Genomic DNA, 18,846 nt, shown 5'->3' with positions numbered 1-18,846 from the left:
TTCATGCTGTGAAGGTGGTTGGACAGCGAAGGTGTAAACGACACCCATAACGATTACTTATTGCGACGTCGCTAGAATGGTCTTCTGCATTGGAATCGTAGGAGAGTGAGATTGGTGTCTGACCTCTACTGGGAGTGATGGCCAGGAAGTGCGTCTGATTTTGCAGACCGGCCATGCATGTTTCATCCTACACAACCGTTTTATTCTATGGTTTCGTAACCATGATGCATTGCTTTGGGTCATCCCAGTCGTCGACGTCCATCAGCCTCTCGCCCTTGCCTTCGTCTATCTCCCCTCTGTCTGGGAGATGTTTGAAAGCCTGTGGGTCGAAGCGAATGTTGTTGAACTTGTAGAGTGGACTCTGGAGAAGAACGATGTTGATCAGTGGCACGAGCACGACGCTATTGTTCACATTGTCTTCTCTGTTCTTGATGCTGCTCGTCATATGCACAATGCTCTTCAGGAGTCTTCACTGTACGTGGCCTTCCCATAGCCCCGTCACAGCAGAAATGCCATGCCTTATTAATAATAATAATAATTGTCGTGGTTTAATGTCCCCAAACCACGATATGATTATGAGGGACACCGTAGTGGAGGGCTCTGGAAATTTCCGCCACCTGGGGTTCTTTAACGTGTATATAAATCTAAGTACATGGGCCTCAAGCATTTTCGCCTCCATCGAAAATGCAGCCACCGCGACTGGGATTTGATCCCGCCACTTTCGGGTCAGCAGTTGAGTGCAATGCCTTACTAGGCGGGCCCTTTTATTTATTTTCCAATACTGCTAACCCCAATGATAGGGGCTCTAGCAGGGTGGTACAGAACATATAACAAGGTTTCTTAACAAATACAACAAATTCAGACAATACAAAATTCAATTGACAATATCAACATGAAATGTCAAAATTTACATTGTGGAAAAAAAAAAAAAAAAAAATGCAGACAAGCCTTTCGTAATACAAAATACATCAGGGTTACAATTGAAGGAGTGCCTGAAATGTATCACAGTCAACTACCGTTACTACGTCTTTATCGAGTTCATTCCATTCTGTTACTGTTCGGGGAAAAAAAGAATATTTAAAAACATTGTTCTTGCATTTAAATGGCACTAATGAGTATGGATGTCGTAGCCTTGTAGAATAACCGCTGGAAAACGAAATATAGTCACACGTTCGGCTCTGTAACTTACCCTTGACAATTTTAAACATGAACTTAAGGCGAGCGATTTTATTTCTAACTGCAATGCTTTTTAAGTCTGCTTGGCGAAGTAACTGAGTAATAGATGATGGACCGTAACTGTTAAAAATAAATCGTACAGCCTTACTCTGAACTCTATCCAGCTTACGTGTGTTCGTCTGTGTAAACGGGTCCCAAATAACATTTGCATATTCTAAAATTGGCAGGATTAACGCTTTGAAAGTGGCGAGCTTACAGATGGTAGATGCTCTCTTGAGAGACCTCCTTAAGAAATAAAGTTTAGACAATGCCTTATTAGAAATAGCTGTGATATGACTATCCCAGTGAATGTTATCAGTTATAATAAGACCTAGATATTTGAACTCATTGACACGATTTAATGATTTACGATCAACTGTATATGTATATAAAAGAGGATTTTTCTTGTTACTTATGGTCATTACAGCGCATTTGTCGTAATTCACAACCATCTGCCACGTCCTGCACCAACGCATCACTTTATCTAACTCAAAATTCAGTGCATTTTGATCTGAAGTTGAATTTATCTCATTATACAAAACACAATCGTCAGCATATAGTCTTATTTTAACGCCACAATCATCCACCATGTCATTTATAAAAAGAAGGAACAATAACGGTCCTAAAACTGATCCCTGGGGGACACCCGAATCTACAGGCAGCTTTTTTGAGAAATGTTCATTAAAAACAACATACTGTTTTCGAGAACCCAGGTATGCTTGTATCCAATGACAAAGCTGTGGGTTTTTTAATACTGCCCAAAGTTTCATAAGTAGTCTGGAATGAGAGATTTTGTCGAAGGCCTTCGCGAAGTCTAAAAAAACAGCATCTATCTGTGACTGGTTATTTATGGCTAATGCGAAGTCATGGACAATTTCAACCAATTGTGTTACTGTGGAAAACCCACGCCTAAAACCATGCTGAGCTGGTGAAAGTACTGAGTGCGACTCCAAGAAGCAGGAAATGTGTTTATGTATTATGTGTTCCAATAACTTGCAGCATGTGCAAGTCAAAGCTATTGGGCGATAATTACAAACCAATTGTTTATCTCCATGTTTGAATAAAGGCTTAATTTTAGAGAATTTCCAATCCTCAGGCAGGACACCTCTGGATAGCGATTCATTAAAAATAATTGTCAAAAATTTTGAGGACCATTCAGCATATCTCTTTAAAAAGGCATTTGGTAAGTCATCTGGGCCACAAGATTTTCTTACATTCAAATTTAGTAATAATTCAAATACACCAGCTTCTGTGATTTCCAGATGTTCAATGGGAGGCAGGTCTTTAAACTTGCTAAAAGTGGGGGTGGTTTTATCATCACAAGTAAAAACAGATGCGAAGTGTTCGTTGAATGCATTGGCTATTTCTGTTTCATCTGATGTGCAAACGTTATTTATAACAAACGTGTCTCTATTGGATGACTTCGGCCTTATAAACTGCCAAAAATGAGACGGCGATTCCTTCATCATGTCAGTTAACTTTACATCGTAAAAACTGCGTTGTTCGATCTTCATCTTATCTTTTAGTTGTCGAGACAGATCGCTGATCAGAGAACGTGTTGTGATACTCCTGTGCTTTTTTAGTGATTTCCGAAGACGATTAATTTTTCTCTTAATGTGAATTATATCTCGTGTAATCCAGGGTTTCGACATGTGCACCTTCTTTTTCTTGAAAGGAACAAAAAGCTGTATGCACGCATGCGCAGTGTTCTTATACTTTAACCACATAGCGTTAACATCGCTCAAACCCAGATTAACACTTTCGCAAAGTTCGTCGTAGGCTATCTCCAGTCTGTCTATGATGGATGCATCGTCGGAAGAATGAAATACCGGCACACGTGTGTATTTAACATCATTTTTGTACTTCAGCGATTGAAGCTCAACCAAGACTGCCATGTGATCTGAAATACCTGTAACCACTTCGCACTCAATTTTTCCGGAAATATTACCATTGACGAAGACAAGATCAAGAATAGATTTACTGTTATCATGCACACGAGTGTAATCACTAACTAGTTGCGTTAAATCAAAACGGAAGGCAATGTCAATAAGCGCTTCATCGTTAATGGGATCAGAACTTCCTGCGTTAAACGAAGACCAGTTGATGCCTGGAAGGTTGAAGTCTCCACATAAAATAAGCTTGGTAGTTTGATTTGTTTTAGATGAAATATACAGCTGTAATTTTTCTAAAACCTCAGGGATTGAGGCAGGGGGCCTATACACAACTCCAATAACAAGGCTTTCTTTTCTATCGATAAGCTTACAAAATAAAGCCTCAACGCCATGGGCATCAGGCATGCGTGCTATCCTGTAATTATTTTTTACCAGCAAAGCAACTCCGCCCCCTCTGGAACCACGATCCCTTCTGTACACGTTGAACCCCGAAGGCGCAATTTCGCTGTCATAGACACCATCATGAAGCCATGTTTCTGTGAGTGCGACTACGTCGGGGTCATGAAGTGCTATCAGGTGTTCAAGATCAAGCTCTTTGTTCAAAATGCTACGGCAATTCACATTTAACAGTTTCAATGAACGCGGGCTTTCCTGTCACTTCGGCACGTGCCTGGGAAGGGCAACCCTATCATTCTTGGCCTCGTCCCAAATGAACAGCTTTCCATTCACAGACACCTTATCGAAGAGTAGTTTAACACGTTCATTTCGTTCCCTGTTTGCAACTGTGCTGTCCCATAGATTCTTCCTGGCCTGACGCACCTTTTGTGAAAAGTCTTCAGTTACATATAAGCCCGAGTCTTTAAGTTTCACACAGTTCCTCAAAATTTCCAGTTTTTCGCGATAATCTATTAATTTGACGATTACAGGTCTTGTTTTATTAGGCCGCTTTGAGCCAAGCCGATGGCATCTTTCGATTCCGGTTACTGTTAAGTCTAACTTGCCCTTAAAGAAGTCATCAGTTATGCGTGAAGTAAGCGATGGCAGTGTTTCATCTTGAGGTTCAGAGACACCATGAATGATAATGTTGTTCCTCCGACTTCGATTTTCAAGGTCATCTACTTTTTCTGCTATGGAAGTAATGGCGCTTTTCATCGTGCTTACGTGCAACTCAACAGCAGCAACCTTGGTTTGGCATACTGATAGATTTTCTAAACCACATTCCAATGATTCTAGTCGATCTTTAAATTGAGCTAATGTGTTTGTTATGTCTTTCTGTGAACTGTCAAATTTGTCCATTCGCTTCATCAACTCTTTTTGGCCCGCGAGTACCTCGAGAAGTAGGCTGCGATCACTTAAGTTTTCTGATGATGATTCTTTGCCACGCACAGACTCACTAGATCCCTTGGGTCCAGGATTCGACTCAACGTCACCGCAGAGGGATAATAAATCCAATAAGTGCAGGCAAATCAAAACAATACGCTCTAAACATTGTGGGCAAGGTAGCAGCACGAGAAAAACATTATTACTTTTAAATGATTTATCTCCAGGTAAATAACTAACCTGTATGAGAAACAGAAAAGGCTTGTAGCGCATTGTTGCAGACGCGCTGCCACCTTGCCCACTGGAGCTGCAGGACCAAGCCGGCGAATTTATAAGGTTCTCCGTCGATGACGTTCCCCGGAAGGTGACGTGGAAGTCAGCAGGTAGGATGGGCGGTTCCAGTGAAGGTAGCTCCGGAAAACAGCAGGGATTTTCGTTCATCTTTACGGCGCTGTCCTTGCGATGATTGCCATGGCTGAGGTCAAAAGATGAGCAGATATGACCCTCTGTTGACGCATGCGTGATCCAACCAAAGGTCAGGATCTGTATGAGAAACAGAAAAGGCTTGTAGCGCATTGTTGCAGACGCGCTGCCACCTTGCCCACTGGAGCTGCAGGACCAAGCCGGCGAATTTATAAGGTTCTCCGTCGATGACGTTCCCCGGAAGGTGACGTGGAAGTCAGCAGGTAGGATGGGCGGTTCCAGTGAAGGTAGCTCCGGAAAACAGCAGGGATTTTCGTTCATCTTTACGGCGCTGTCCTTGCGATGATTGCCATGGCTGAGGTCAAAAGATGAGCAGATATGACCCTCTGTTGACGCATGCGTGATCCAACCAAAGGTCAGGATCTGTATGAGAAACAGAAAAGGCTTGTAGCGCATTGTTGCAGACGCGCTGCCACCTTGCCCACTTTTATATATATATGTAATGTAGTGATGTCACATCTAGTGTTAAAAACTGTGCTGTCACAAACCTGCGCTTTAGTTTATATTTTATATGGGTATTGACGTCACGCAGGCTGTTACAGATGCCTTATCATCCATCATGAGGTTTTGATGCTTGTTTTGTGGTTTTCTTTATTGAAACGAATAGTGAGCTCTATGCTGTATGCTGTAGGCCATGTGGTTTTTGCCCACGCGTTTCTCTGCCCATGGAGACGAAACCGTTGGGGGGTAGAGGTATACAGCTTCATTATCAAAAAATCCATTGCGAAGCAGTCTTTCTGCGTTTCGCTGTGCACGTCAGCTAGGCGGAAAAATGGGATAGTATCTTTTCGTAAGTTTTTGTTTTCTGAATGAACGGCGAAGAACGGGGTAAACAACTGACCTCCGCATCGGCAAAGTTACTCCGACTATGGTTGTTTGTTCGCGGCACTTCGGGAACACGTAATACTGCGATATGCTAAGAATTTGTCGCACTCTTTGAACGACATCAGCGAACATCAGCTGCAGGGACGGCGTCAAGGCAAGAGATGCTCGCTATTCAGGACATATGGTAGCTTTGTGCCTTGCTCTTCAGATTCAGATGTTGTGTGCTCGATTCCCTTGACTTGTGGGCATTCATACGGGGTGTAACCTGGCCTACGTGTCATCGTAGAGTTCAGCGAGCTATGAAAGGTCCAACTTACACCTACCTATAACGATACACTGCTGTAGCAGCAGGTAAGCAGAATTATTTGCAGGCACCACAAATCAATAAGGCTCTCTGCATTACATGAAAAATGGTCAACAAGTTTGGTACCATAATTTTTTTAGCGGTTAGTAGTCATTGTTCCTCTCTGCCCCTTCTTGTAGCTGCGCCGAATATGCAGCATGAGACCTTGTTACTTCACTCAGTGTACTGTCGCCGCCTCATTCTTTGGATTTGAACATATGCAAGGATGCGAGGATGTAATCAGCAGACTAAGTTGCTGCAAAATACTGATGTGTCGCCGTGATGTTCTAGGCAACCAGCATTTGATAAACGATGCCCACTGGCAGCTGCTGACTGCGTTTGCCCACCTACCTTCAAAACACTGCCAAGCAGTTTGTCTGCCTTGCTGATTGACTTGGCCTGTGACAGCACAGCAGCACTTACTTGGCAATGGATGGGAATGGCTGATATGCATTCGCACTTCGCTAAAAAGCCAGCAGTGTAGAAGCATTGGTCATTGGAGATCACAGGCACAGCAAAACACTTCGCAGCCGCACTGGGATTTCTTGTGCGTACGAATTCATGCCAGACGTTCACACAAATAGAGCAGCAACATTTATTTCATCGGCGATCTTGGCCTTTGCGACAACCAGAATGAGATACTTGGCAGCAAGGACACTCTCACCTTCGACAAAACACCAGGTTTTGACATCGCAATCTAAAAAACGCAGCATTAACAACAATCTACACGTGGCCCTTCTTACAGCCGCCATCTTTGTCAGTGTTGCATAACTTTGCAGTGCCCCCTGGATTTCGTTTTAGGTGCAAATATGCTCTGTAGATGCGCAAATTTGGTATTTAAGCAGCGCCTTTCAGCCATATGCTGCATTGCTTGCTGTGCTGCTACTTGGCCCCTACCCGTTTGCAAGAAACCAGCACTGTCATCAAGGCAAGCGGAGAAAGTTTGTGAACCAGCCCTGCGATTTTGAAAACATACAATATGGTTCAGAGGACACCACTGCTGCACACTGAAAGAAATTGCAAATCTGCCTTTTTTTTTCATATGAGTAGTTTTCACAAACATGAAAAAATTTGTAGATTGAAAGACTGAAGCCAGCATCTACATTGGAGAAAATGAGTTAACACGAGGATTTTCTTGTACTTGTGGACACCCGCAGGTCTGTAGGAGCCTGAGCAGACGTTTTTAAAGTAATCAAAGAAAACAGGTCGAGGATAAGCTTCATGTGTGAAGGGCCCTAGGTTGAATTTGTATAACCTTTTGGATCTGAGTGTCCAGTTTACGGGACGCCATACTTGCTTGATGTATTCTTCCATGCTGGCTAAACCAATTCTTGACTTTCATTCAAGGCATTCTAAGGTTGTCAGTCCAATAAAGGCAGTCAAGAGCGCTGTGGCTTGCTCATATTTAACTACTGCCGTAAAAAAGATTGGCCGCGTATCTGCGTGCTTCGCTGCAAATGTCGTCGAAAGACAATAGTCTTCTGCCGGCCATACTACATGAGTCCTGGTCTCATCCCTGGCCACCCGTGATGCTGTTCTCATACCAATTTTTTCATCAAGCGGCCTATGCTTTGCCTTGCCTCAGACAGTGCCTCCTCTATGTTTAATCGGCCGCATCTGGCTGGCATTGATAAAATAGAGGAGGCGCTGCATGAGATATGGACGCCATCTGGCAGCGGCGTCAGGAAACATGAGCTTGTGCAGAACCCAGGGCCACTGCCAGGTGGCAGCACCATATCATTGGCAGAGGGCCTTTTTGTGCATAGCGTCGCATTTTTAGTGCAGCCTAAGAAACACTAGGGTCTTTAGAATTACGTACCTATGTATTCTCTAGTAAAGGAACACACCACCTAATACTTATGTATTGATGTTGCGCCTCGGATATACGTAATATTTGCTTTTTGATCGACAGTGTTCACAAGTATGAAGGCAGCTACCAGTTCAAGATGGCTGGGTGTTCAGCAAGTGCTTAAACTTTGGAATCGTGTGACAGACAGACAGAAAGACAGACACAGACAGGCAGATCAAAATTTCTGCGTTCAAGTATCCCAAGAAAGACTATTGTCTTTAAAATAATCATTTCCACATTTAACAGAGGACAAGTCTACACAGGGGAGTTCTGAAACTTTTCGATATTGCTCCAGTGTCATACTTCTTAGGCGCAACTTACAATTGTCATTACATTGTGTGTATATGTCACTATACTGTATATTTGTGGTGTTACACATTAGTGATGTGCAATCGATTACTGCTCAGACATAGTGAGCACAAATATTTCAAGACTGCTGCTCTTGTCTGTCCAGAACCCTACCTGAAAAATAATTCCTGGGTCTGACCCTGGCTTCACTGGACAGTTACACAGACTGAAAGTTGCAGTACCCTGAAAGTAGCTTCGCTTTTCTGGGTGAAATGATTTTCAGGGAGGTGAGGCTTGAAGGCAGTGGATTAGCTTTGGGTAGATGGAAAGACGGATAAGCAGCATCGAGCAAACGTGCATTGCATATTTCCTTTTGCTCCTCTGTCAATGTGAGCTGAAACATGAAGAGGGTACTGACACCAATTTCCAAAGCTGAGTTTACTCAGCCATGCAGATCTCCTGTATACAGAGCAAGTATGAAGCTTGATAAATGCTGATGAGGTATTTTATTTTGATATTTAAGTCAATTTACCCAGGACGCACCTACTGACGTTGGCACTAGCATGTCGTCAGGCTACAGTACCAATTCTGGTGACTTCGTGCACCAGTGTAGCCAGTTGCAAGGACGTCGGGTACCATAAAATACAAAAAGGCCGCTTTAATGAAAACCAACGGGTAACGAACCCAAGGAAAGTATGGAGGACGTTAACTGTACTGTTTTAAGTGTACGTATTATAGTAATTATAATATAGTTGTGTGAAGAAAGTAAAGTGGATGAAACGGCAACTTACCATTGGCAGGGACCGAACCTGCAACCTTCGGATGACGTGCCCGATGCCCTATCAATTGAGCTATAGTGGTGGTCGTCCTCTCGTCCACTTTATCGGGTCTATCTGTGCATTTAAACCTGGGAGTGTTAGTCAGCACCACTCATAGCCATGACAGTGAGTGTGGAACACTTTTTTTTGCCTGCTGGCATCACGTAGCACATGATCTTTTTACGACTTGGCAGCCCGCATGCTACCTGAAGGCAGAGAAAATATTAAGGACCACACAGCATACAGTGGTACTGAAAATGACATGCATAACGTTAAGAGATATCAGAAGACAGCAGAATGGGTCAGGGTACTAACAGGGGTAGCAGATATTCTAGTTGACATTAAGAGAAGCAAATTGACCTGTGTCGGCCATGTGATGCTAGACAAGCAACTGGTAGTCGGAGCAACAAAGTGGTTACCAAGGGATGGAAAATGCAGCCGAGGATTTCATTCAGTTAGTTAGATGGAGTGATGGAATCAAGAAGCTCACAGTGACAGAATGGAATCGGCTCACACAGGGAAGGATAAAGTTTTTTGGAAAGCAAACAGCATTCTTTTCACTTACTAATAGGTGCTTCTTTCATGGTTGTTTGTGCTTTACACTTACACTTTCATGGTTTTTTGCGTTTTACACTTACTAATGGGTGCTTCTTTCATGGTTGTTTGCGCAGGTTCTACTGGTGGATTATGCAGAGACTGGATTTGCAGGGAATATTGGGACAGCTGTCACGCACAGTACATATTTAATGTAAACTCCCAGACAAGCAGCATTGGCATGAGCCAGCTGTCGGCTGGTGCTCTCCAACGTGTCCACAACTGCTGCTACCGCTACGTGACTCGAAGCCTTGAACTAGAAGCCACCGAAGATAAGCAGATCCCTTCCTGGCGACCCAAACAAGCAAACAAAAAGAAAAGCTTTTGGGAGAGTTGACTTAGCGAAGTCAGTAGTGCAAACAAGATGGCCACCGAGTACAGAAGGCATTACAGAATGGGCACTTTACTCACTGTTTATTTATTACATATGTACATTCACATTCAGTATGAAGCAAATCGCACTAGCCATGGCTGCAGCATCTTATCTAAAATGAAAAAGTGGAGAGTGAACTATTGTTCCAGCAATATGCATACTCTGTGCTTTCTTATAGGAGCGTTACTGCACTGGCCCACCGAGCATTGCGAACGGTCTTTGCCCCTAGAGCACTGTGCTTTGTCACAGCAAACCGCTGCCTTACATTTGCAACTATTCCTGTTTTTTTGTTGTTTTGTTTTCGTGATGGAGTGATAATAGCTGCTCGAGGGGCCAGTGCGAAGGACACACTACAAAAAGCAGAGAGTATGTACTGTGCCGGAATGATGACACCCTTGCAGTTTTTCTTCTCCAGAGCATTGCTGCGGTCACACCTTGTACATTGCAACACATATTGAACATAATAGTACATGCACAAGAACTTGTAGATAGAAACACTTCAACATGGCAGTGAAAATGAACACAAAAGCTGAATCTGTTTTCCGATTAGATATGCAGAAGTGCCACTGATGTACCCTTGCTTTGTTTCTTGACAGAAAGCCTCAAAATGTTTGCATGCAGTAGTAAGATTGCTTCTTCCATGGGTATCCATAATCACGTGAAACTGAGGTTCACGCCTACAAACATGATGGGCAGGCAGGTCCCATTGCCTCTATTCTCAAGAAGTGTTTCTGCCCCCATGTGTGATCATTAATGCATCATCCAGTTTGGCGCAGATGTGATAATTTTTCATTTCATGTGGACAGCCTTCTTTGGGTACCACAAATGTTTGGCACTGGCCAGGTAGTTACCTTGCTGAGAAAAGGGACAGCCGCCCTGCACATGAGCTACACATCCTAGTTGTGGGCCATGTGTTCACCACTTAATTGCCAACTAGCTCATTGAGATGCGTGTGCTGTTGTTTGAGTGCTTTGTGCTATCTGTAGGTCCAAATTCTGTAGTTGGTGGCGAGGATAAAAGTCCCCCTGTTACTCAAGGAGGCCCTAACACTGTTCAAGGGGGCACATAAGCTTACATGGTCTGCCTTGTATGCAAGTGTGTGTTTGTGAAAGGAGGGCCATGTATGTGTGCCCTCATCGCTCTCACTCAGGGCAAGCCTTCCCTTATATGTGAGCAAGGCTGCCCTAAAACGTTGCCTCTATATTTTCATAAGTTGCTCTTTTCACATGTTGCCTGCTTGGCAGCACTTGGGATATTGTGTTAGCGGGCAGTAGCAGACTTGACAAGTGCATTTGGCATACTATATAGTGGGATGGCTTGCGGTTGCCAATATGAGAAGACAGATGTGTTTCATAAAGCATATTTGTCGTGTGACGTTAACTGCTTCTGCGGACCATTTTAAATCGTATGTGATAGTAGTGCCTGGGTACTTGAATGTTGCCTTGGTGCCAGCGGGGATGTTACACATTGTGTGAGTGAAGTGTGAATGACTGTGACTGCGAGAAGAGAAACTGACTTTTTTTACATTTAGTAGTGTTCAAGGCCCATTATCTAGTTTACTAGAGAATTTTAGTTTGCTCATATACTACTTACCGTTTGTGTGTCACATGTTGCTGGAGAGAAATGTGATGAACAATGCTCGTAGCAATAGCTAATGAAGGTGAGCCTAACCATGGATGCAGAAATGTAACAATGCAGTGACTTATACGTTTTACTTAATGCAGGTATAAAACATTGACAGTGAGATTATCATTAACTCACACTACTTTCATCATTTTCTTTCATGGAGAACACTGATGCAACTGAAAAAAAGTTCGGATGTGTCATGGTTGGACAAAGCTCTACAAGGCTGATGCCCCTATTACCTTTCTTTTGAGCCCTTTTATTGGTAGGCAGTCAGTGCCCTGCATTTATTGAATTTTGAAAAAATACATTATTCATTTTTAGTGTGTGGACTGTTATTTTAGGGTGTCAATCTCTGTATCGGTAAAATGCAGTCATAATGAAGGAATACATTTGTATGAATTAAGAAAATTGCTGTCAACACCTCTTTGATCTTTTCTTCTTTTTTTCTTTTTTTGCACTGCTTTGACTGGAAATGTAAATAACATTTTTCTTTTTGCTTTTCAGATGTTTAGTGCAATAAGCACTGCATTCTTGACTTTCTCATTGGCCAGTGATATTTTCTGTCGGCAAAGAGCGGAACGGCTTTCAACGTCATGTCATCTCAGGGCTCTGTATAGCATCGACAAATTGTTATTGCTAACTCAGTCTCCACTTGCCTATCATGTTTACAACACTCTTTATGATGAATTTAATTTGTTTGCACCTTTTCAATAACAGTTCTTGTCCATACCGTACATATTTCATAAAATCCAAATTTGAAGGCTCTCTAAAGTGTACTTTTATTGAGTGCATGGGTATTTCAAGACGTAATGATTACATCGAATATAAACATTTCATATATTATTTAATGTATTGGTTCAGAGTTTTTTACCATACCTTTTTTACCACTGTTCTTTAAGGCTTCTGAGTAAATGCTTCTTCAGCCACAATTATTAGCTAAATTTTGCCTTGATAATGGCTCTGTGCTTGGATTAAGTAGTGCACGATGATGTTAAGCATCGCTTCTGCAATAGTAGAGAGTCATTAGGATTGATTGGGCATTTGTTGGTCTGTGATTGATGTTGTCTGTACATAAAAGTAGCAGGTTCAAATATTGAGGACTAGGATGCACTATTGAGGGTGACATGCTTACAGAAAATCGCTGCTACTGAGCGGGTTACAAGCTAAGGCATCAAGACAAGAGTGCGAGTTATGGTCGGCAGCAACTATGGTCATATTTCGACCGGGTGTGATGCAAGAACGCCCAAATACTTAAATGAAGGTGCACGTCAAAAAATCCCCAGGTGGTCAGAACTCTCGTGGAGTCTACTGCTGTTGTGTGCCTCATAATCATTTCAAGATATTGGCAAGAAAAAGCCAGCTCTAGCCAATATAAGCTGTAAGGAAAACTTGGCCACCTTGAGTGGCGTCTGACCACTAGTGATGCACCATGCAATAAACGTGCTAGAAAAATAACAGTGTATCTAGTGAAGATGAAGGAAAACACCTGGACAGGTAGAATTACTGTGATGATTCGAAGATGTGTTCTCAAATACATTGTGTGTTCACTAGACATGGAAGAGCAGTACCTACATGTGTGCATTAACATGACACTTGTGTGATGTGGCAACAAATGATGTAGTGCTAGGCTCTTGGATTTAAGCTGTATGTGTTGTGTAAAAGGTACCTGGAAAAACTTTAAAGTCTGCTGTGGTAGGAAAAGTTGAGCATGTGATGTCAAAAAGCGAGACTGTTTATTCCTTAGCTAACCAAGCATTGTTCCATGTCTAATGAGACACGTGACAGCATGAAATAACTATTCCACATTGTTTGTTTGTTTTGATCAAAGTTCTTTATGATGCCCTGGTGTACTGATAACCTGTTCATGTCATCCTCAGAGAAAGAACTAAGCTAGTTTCTCGTCTCATTGTATTTTGTAGGCTGGTACTTTGGCAAGTACTTTTTACTAGCTGTGGAAGTCGCAATGTAGAAGTTTTTTTTTCTTACATATTAGCCTGAAAATAAAGAACTTCGAGTCAAGATCAAATAGTTATACACTATTTTTTCCTGAATAGCTTAATTGTGCTCCACCGATAATGCAGCTACAATGTTATAGGCACATACTTTTGCATCAGTTAGTTGTCCTTGCCAGTGTGCGACTGCAAATGTCTTATTTCGTGCTTTGTCGTTCCTACCATGGATAATATGTTTTAACAGCTTGTGTTCACAGATGTATTGCTAATTAGTGCTTGCATTTTAATGTTGAGTCATTTACATATGTTTTGTAATACCCCTGTCACATGGCACTTGTAGAGTTATTCGCAGCGAATGAGATTAGGCATTAATGCTATTTTTGTTGCTGCTACACAGGCATAGTGAATGACATTCACAGCTAATGGCATTTGCCCATAGAATGCGTTTCGCGAAATGTGTAACCTCGATGACAGGTGCTTGGCAAAAAATTACAAGATCGATAGCTTAACTTTCTTAAACTGCGTGAGAAGACGAAGACACAAGTAAGAAAACATTCAGAACACCACGAGCGTAGCACGTGGTGTTCTGAGCACGAGCGCACCATGATAAACAAGTTTATCGCAATGAACCAACTAGCCTGCCAGAACGTATTACTGAACGGTAGCTTAAGGTGAAATGGAATCAATCTTAAGGTTCTTATTAATGGCTTTTCGATTTTTTTTTATGTGCAGTGCCATAGTTTAAGCGACTTGTGGAATTATATTCTTGTTCACAAACTGTGACTCGACGACCAACGCCTCCTGTCGGCGATGTTTACAAACGCTTGTCTCTCCTTTCTTCTTTTTCAATTTCTCTATGTTCTTTTGATAAAGTGGCGCCGTGGTAGCGAGCTCGGAATTTCACGCACGATATCTATCCACCAGCCATGGAAGTAAAGTCTGCAGTTTCGACAATGGAGAATAATAAGCGAGAAGTGCGCTGGGCTGACAACAAACATCAGCATCAATTGCGAATGTCATTTGTACACCCATGTAGATCAGGAACGAAAGGTTGCAATGACATTCAGTTTGAATATCATTTACTGCGAATGATTTTGCGTGTGCTGTTTGGCAAGGGTATAAGTGTAAATCACTGTTGTGATTTTGGCCTTATTTCTCTTTAGTCTGTGTCGAAGTACTTTAGTATACTAAGTGAGTGTCTTTGGTTCCTGAGTGATATGTTAGCTTGAACTTGAGTACAGTTTTCAATGAATTCAAGCAAATTTAGGTCTCTTGATTGTGTGGTAAGTTGTAACACATTTACATTGTCGGTAGAAAAAAAAGAATTCTTTTTCTACGGACTTGTTTCATTGTTAGGCAGAAAGAAATAAATCCAACACACAATTGGGTGAAGGAAAACATAGGGGAGATTAATTGTTGTCTTTAGGTGTAGTGTAGTAATTATGATGTAAATTGAAATAAATTAAAGTGGACGAAAAATCACCCTTTTCGCTGGTGGGACCCAAACCCACAACCTTCAAATTCGATGGTTTACTTATTTCTGTGGTAATGCATAAGGGCTTCATATTACCATATTATTCAACAATAGGCCTTGCACAAATATATCAAATCCAAAAAAAACTTTTTATTGTTGCTTTATTAACAATGAAATTGCCATCACTGACCATATCAAAATAAATTTTTATCAGAACTGATCTTTAATTATCTAAAGATAAGCTAATGTTATTTATATTAAAATGTGATACAATGAGCACAATTAGGCCAAATATTTTGTGAGATTAAGTGTCTATTGAATTTGGAACGATTCTAGAAAAATATATGTTGCCAGGTTCTTTCTTTATAGGGAACGATTAATGCTTCATTCGATTATCTGCAACTGTCAAAACATAATGCACGTGGAATGCATACCGCTTTATTCTGACATGATCATTGACCGCAGCTCAGTCTGTATTGTTTCGCGTCGCAAGTTTCCCTAAATGGTTAAACTTTGTCAAGTGCTGGAGTAAGTCACTAGACGATCATTGCATCGCATGTTTTTTGATGTCATCAGATTCAATGCCTTGTGGTAGCATCCGAAGGTTCAAAAAGGATATTTTACAGGACGCCCGCCATGGCCACGAGGGGCATTGGCTAACACTTCCAGTGTTATGTTTCGCACATGTAATGTGAAGGTTGTTTTTTTTCATTTGCTTACATTTCCCTTTAGCTTATCATTTGTAAACATCTGTTAAGATGACAAATAACCTCTGCTGTGATTTCCTTGGCTTTATTGTACGCTGGCTTCTTGTGGATGTTCATTGCATAGAAGTTGTACATTCTGACTTAGATGAGGTGTGAAAGGTGGGTTTGTTGTTACGTGCGGCATTGGAAGCTTAAATTTAAAACCTGTGTTATCGCGCTTAATACAAATCAACTGTTGCACTCTTCTTCTTCAGGGGACCATCACCAGATGGGCTCTTTCGTGTCTGTGCAGAGAAGCGACGGCTCTGTTGAGTACCAGTGCCCACAGTGTCCTTATAAGACCACCTGGAGAGGCAACATTCGCCTGCACCAGGTGACGCATTCGGACCAGTGTCCGTTCATCTGCCCGCAGTGCTTCAAAGGCTTCAAGAGGAATCACCACCTCAAACGCCACCTGTTGCAAGTACACAGTGTGGACCTAAATCACACCTTTGAAAACGTGGTGTAGTGTGTGCTAGGGAACAAGAAACATACGAACGAAACAGTCAGTGGTGAAAGGTATTTTATCCAGTGCCTAAGATCTCGAGTAGGGTTTTCTTCTCTCTTGCTTTTGATCTTTTTCATTCCTGATCGAGTTGTTTCGCGTCAATATAGGTGAACGCGACATCATTGCTTGCAGATAAAAATAGAATCACGTGCAGTGAATTGGAAGCATGACGGAAGCTCGGGAAATGATGGATGTCTGAAGAGATGAGGAATTCATAGTGTAATGTATGGGGCAGCGCTAGAACAAATACAAGGACGAGAAAAGACGGGACATGCGCATTTCCTGTCTTTTCTTGTCCTTGTATTCGTTCTAACGCTGCCCCATACATTACACTATGAACCCTAACCAACTCGCCCACCTTTCCGTTATTCTGAGATGAGGAATTGTTGAACAGGAAACGTCGTCGAAGCCAACGTTTCAACAAGGGGGCTTTGTTTCATCAGGGTCCCCTTGTCGAAATGTTGTCTCCGGCGACGCGCCTTGTTCAGAAACTTCTCATCTCTTTGCAGTGGATTGAATGCATAGTGGTCATCTGTTTGCCTACTCACTGTGCCAGTATGAAAGCTTTATGAATAGGATACATCAACACCAATGTTATTTATGAGCAAAACTTTTATGCAAGTACCAAATGCTTATTTATACTTTCGACTTTGCAGTCGGCATTGTTTTTTATTTGTGTGTTGGCATCCACTGTGCTTTAACCTGACCAGGTGGTCTTTTGTCAAAGACTACCTTAGCCCCTCGGACTGAAATACAGGGCAGGCATAAAAGTGTTCATTGTCATCTCGAAAATATGTTCAAAGGTAACTTTTGTCCTGTTCACTACACCATTGTCATCTATTCTACTAATGCAATCAATTTATGGAGTTCCTGAGGATATTAAAGTTGGACAAGTGATCGCTGAGCTGTGAGCATTGATCGTATGGTTCTGCAATTTGTATTGTGCAAATTTAGGATTACGTTACTGCAGAATGTGCACTGCACTCTTCACTTACTTTGATTGTTGTCTAGCCTAGTTTTCAATTCACTGATCTGAATTAACGAACAAGGGAGTGTTTGTGATTCAATGTCCACTGCATTTCTTTTATTCCTGTAGATTATTTGTATTGTTTAGTCAGTCAGTGAAAGTGATATTACGCAATTCGAAAAAATTTGTTTACAAATATGTGGTGCAATAGCTTAAGTGAGTAGTAGTAAACCAGTCCGATACAACTGTGACTGGCAGTTCTATACAAAAACATGCTAGTGATAAAAACATTCATATAAATAAGAGTAAATAAAAGAATATATATTTCTACAAAAAAGAAAGAAAAAACTACAGTTGCAAGTGTATAAAAATTGCAAGATAAAAATAATCAGTACAACAGAAAATGTCAAGACACTGCATTGCCAGAATATGAGCTGTGGCACATAGGTATTATATATCAAAGCTTGATGGAAATTTCATTTCAGGAGGTATGTAAGACGACAATTTACAAAAAAATTCGATCAACCTCTTGCTACGTACAATGGAACATGCAGGAAGGTTGGGATTGCCTAATTTGCATGTGCTATATTTAGTGACTTTGAAAAGCCCTTTCAAAATGACTGTGCCTTTCATTAGTGCTCACAAAATGTAACTGTTTTTCATCACTTGTATTGTTTCCAAGGTAGTCTTAGTATTTATTACCTTTAAATGAAATATTTCCAAGTGCATTTACATGGCAAGGCAGTAAGGTGGACCAGTGTATGTCCTCGCTGCAGCTAGGGCTGTTATCTACAAGGCTGACTATGATGAAATTTTAGACTCCATAGAAAGCCTAATTTTCAGAAGTGTAGATACTGAGGGGCGCCCTTGCAAAATTGCGCGTATGAAGTACCAACAGTTGCATCTTGGAAAGCTAAAATAAACAACTGTCTTCGACGATGAAACTGGCAAACGCTGCCATTACCACTTGCCGCAAGTGGCATGTGACCTAGAATGTGTGGCATCTGGGCATGGCCTCCGAGATTATGTGGTGCCGGTGATGCACTACAAGATCTTGGAGGCTACATGCTGGGACTCGTGTCATATGCTCCCCACACTGAATGAACATGTCGACTGTTAGTATCCTATTTAAAAGCTTGTAATAAGAAAATTTGACCACTGCCAGCACTGCAGCTCTTCAAAACTGTGTAAGTAGCATGCGCTACTCACTGCTAACCAGTTTAATGAAAATTACCGTTCCTTAAAGAGTATATTGGAATGTTGCTCTGATGTTTGCACTTGAACATTAGGACCACAAGGTAGGGCCCTTTTGTTGCTCTGTGTTTTAAGGATGCCTGTGAGGATTTCTTGTGGAAAAATACTTATCTATGTTTTCAAAAAATGTTCACTTAGCTATTACTGATGGATTTATTTTCGTTGACAGATCATTGACACATGGAGCTTTACAGGAAAGCACAATGTAGGAGGACTTGACACATACCAATATGCCAGTGCCTGTAGCAGCAGCTAACACAGTATTGTGTTGCTCTATGACAGCTATGACGTGCTGTTTTCATGCTGTGTGTTTCTAACT

General features: G+C 41.7%; 1 protein-coding gene across 1 annotated transcript in view; it reads left to right on the top strand.

The window, feature by feature from the left end:
• Positions 1 to 9,153: 9,153 nt before the first annotated feature.
• The window catches only part of LOC125760269 (zinc finger protein 425-like), a 37,210-nt gene continuing 27,517 nt past the window's right edge, over positions 9,154 to 18,846 (top strand). The window contains exons 1-3 of the mRNA XM_049420131.1: positions 9,154 to 9,159; positions 9,705 to 9,768; positions 16,014 to 16,229. Of these exons, the coding sequence (XP_049276088.1) occupies positions 9,154 to 9,159; positions 9,705 to 9,768; positions 16,014 to 16,229 (286 nt within the window). The remainder of the gene's footprint in view (positions 9,160 to 9,704; positions 9,769 to 16,013; positions 16,230 to 18,846) is intronic.

This window comes from Rhipicephalus sanguineus, chromosome 10, assembly GCF_013339695.2.
Source record: "Rhipicephalus sanguineus isolate Rsan-2018 chromosome 10, BIME_Rsan_1.4, whole genome shotgun sequence".
In the NCBI taxonomy this organism is placed as follows: Eukaryota; Metazoa; Arthropoda; class Arachnida; order Ixodida; family Ixodidae; genus Rhipicephalus; species Rhipicephalus sanguineus.
The sequence above is the reverse complement of the archived record's forward strand: the minus strand, read 5'-3'. Positions and strand labels throughout refer to the sequence as shown.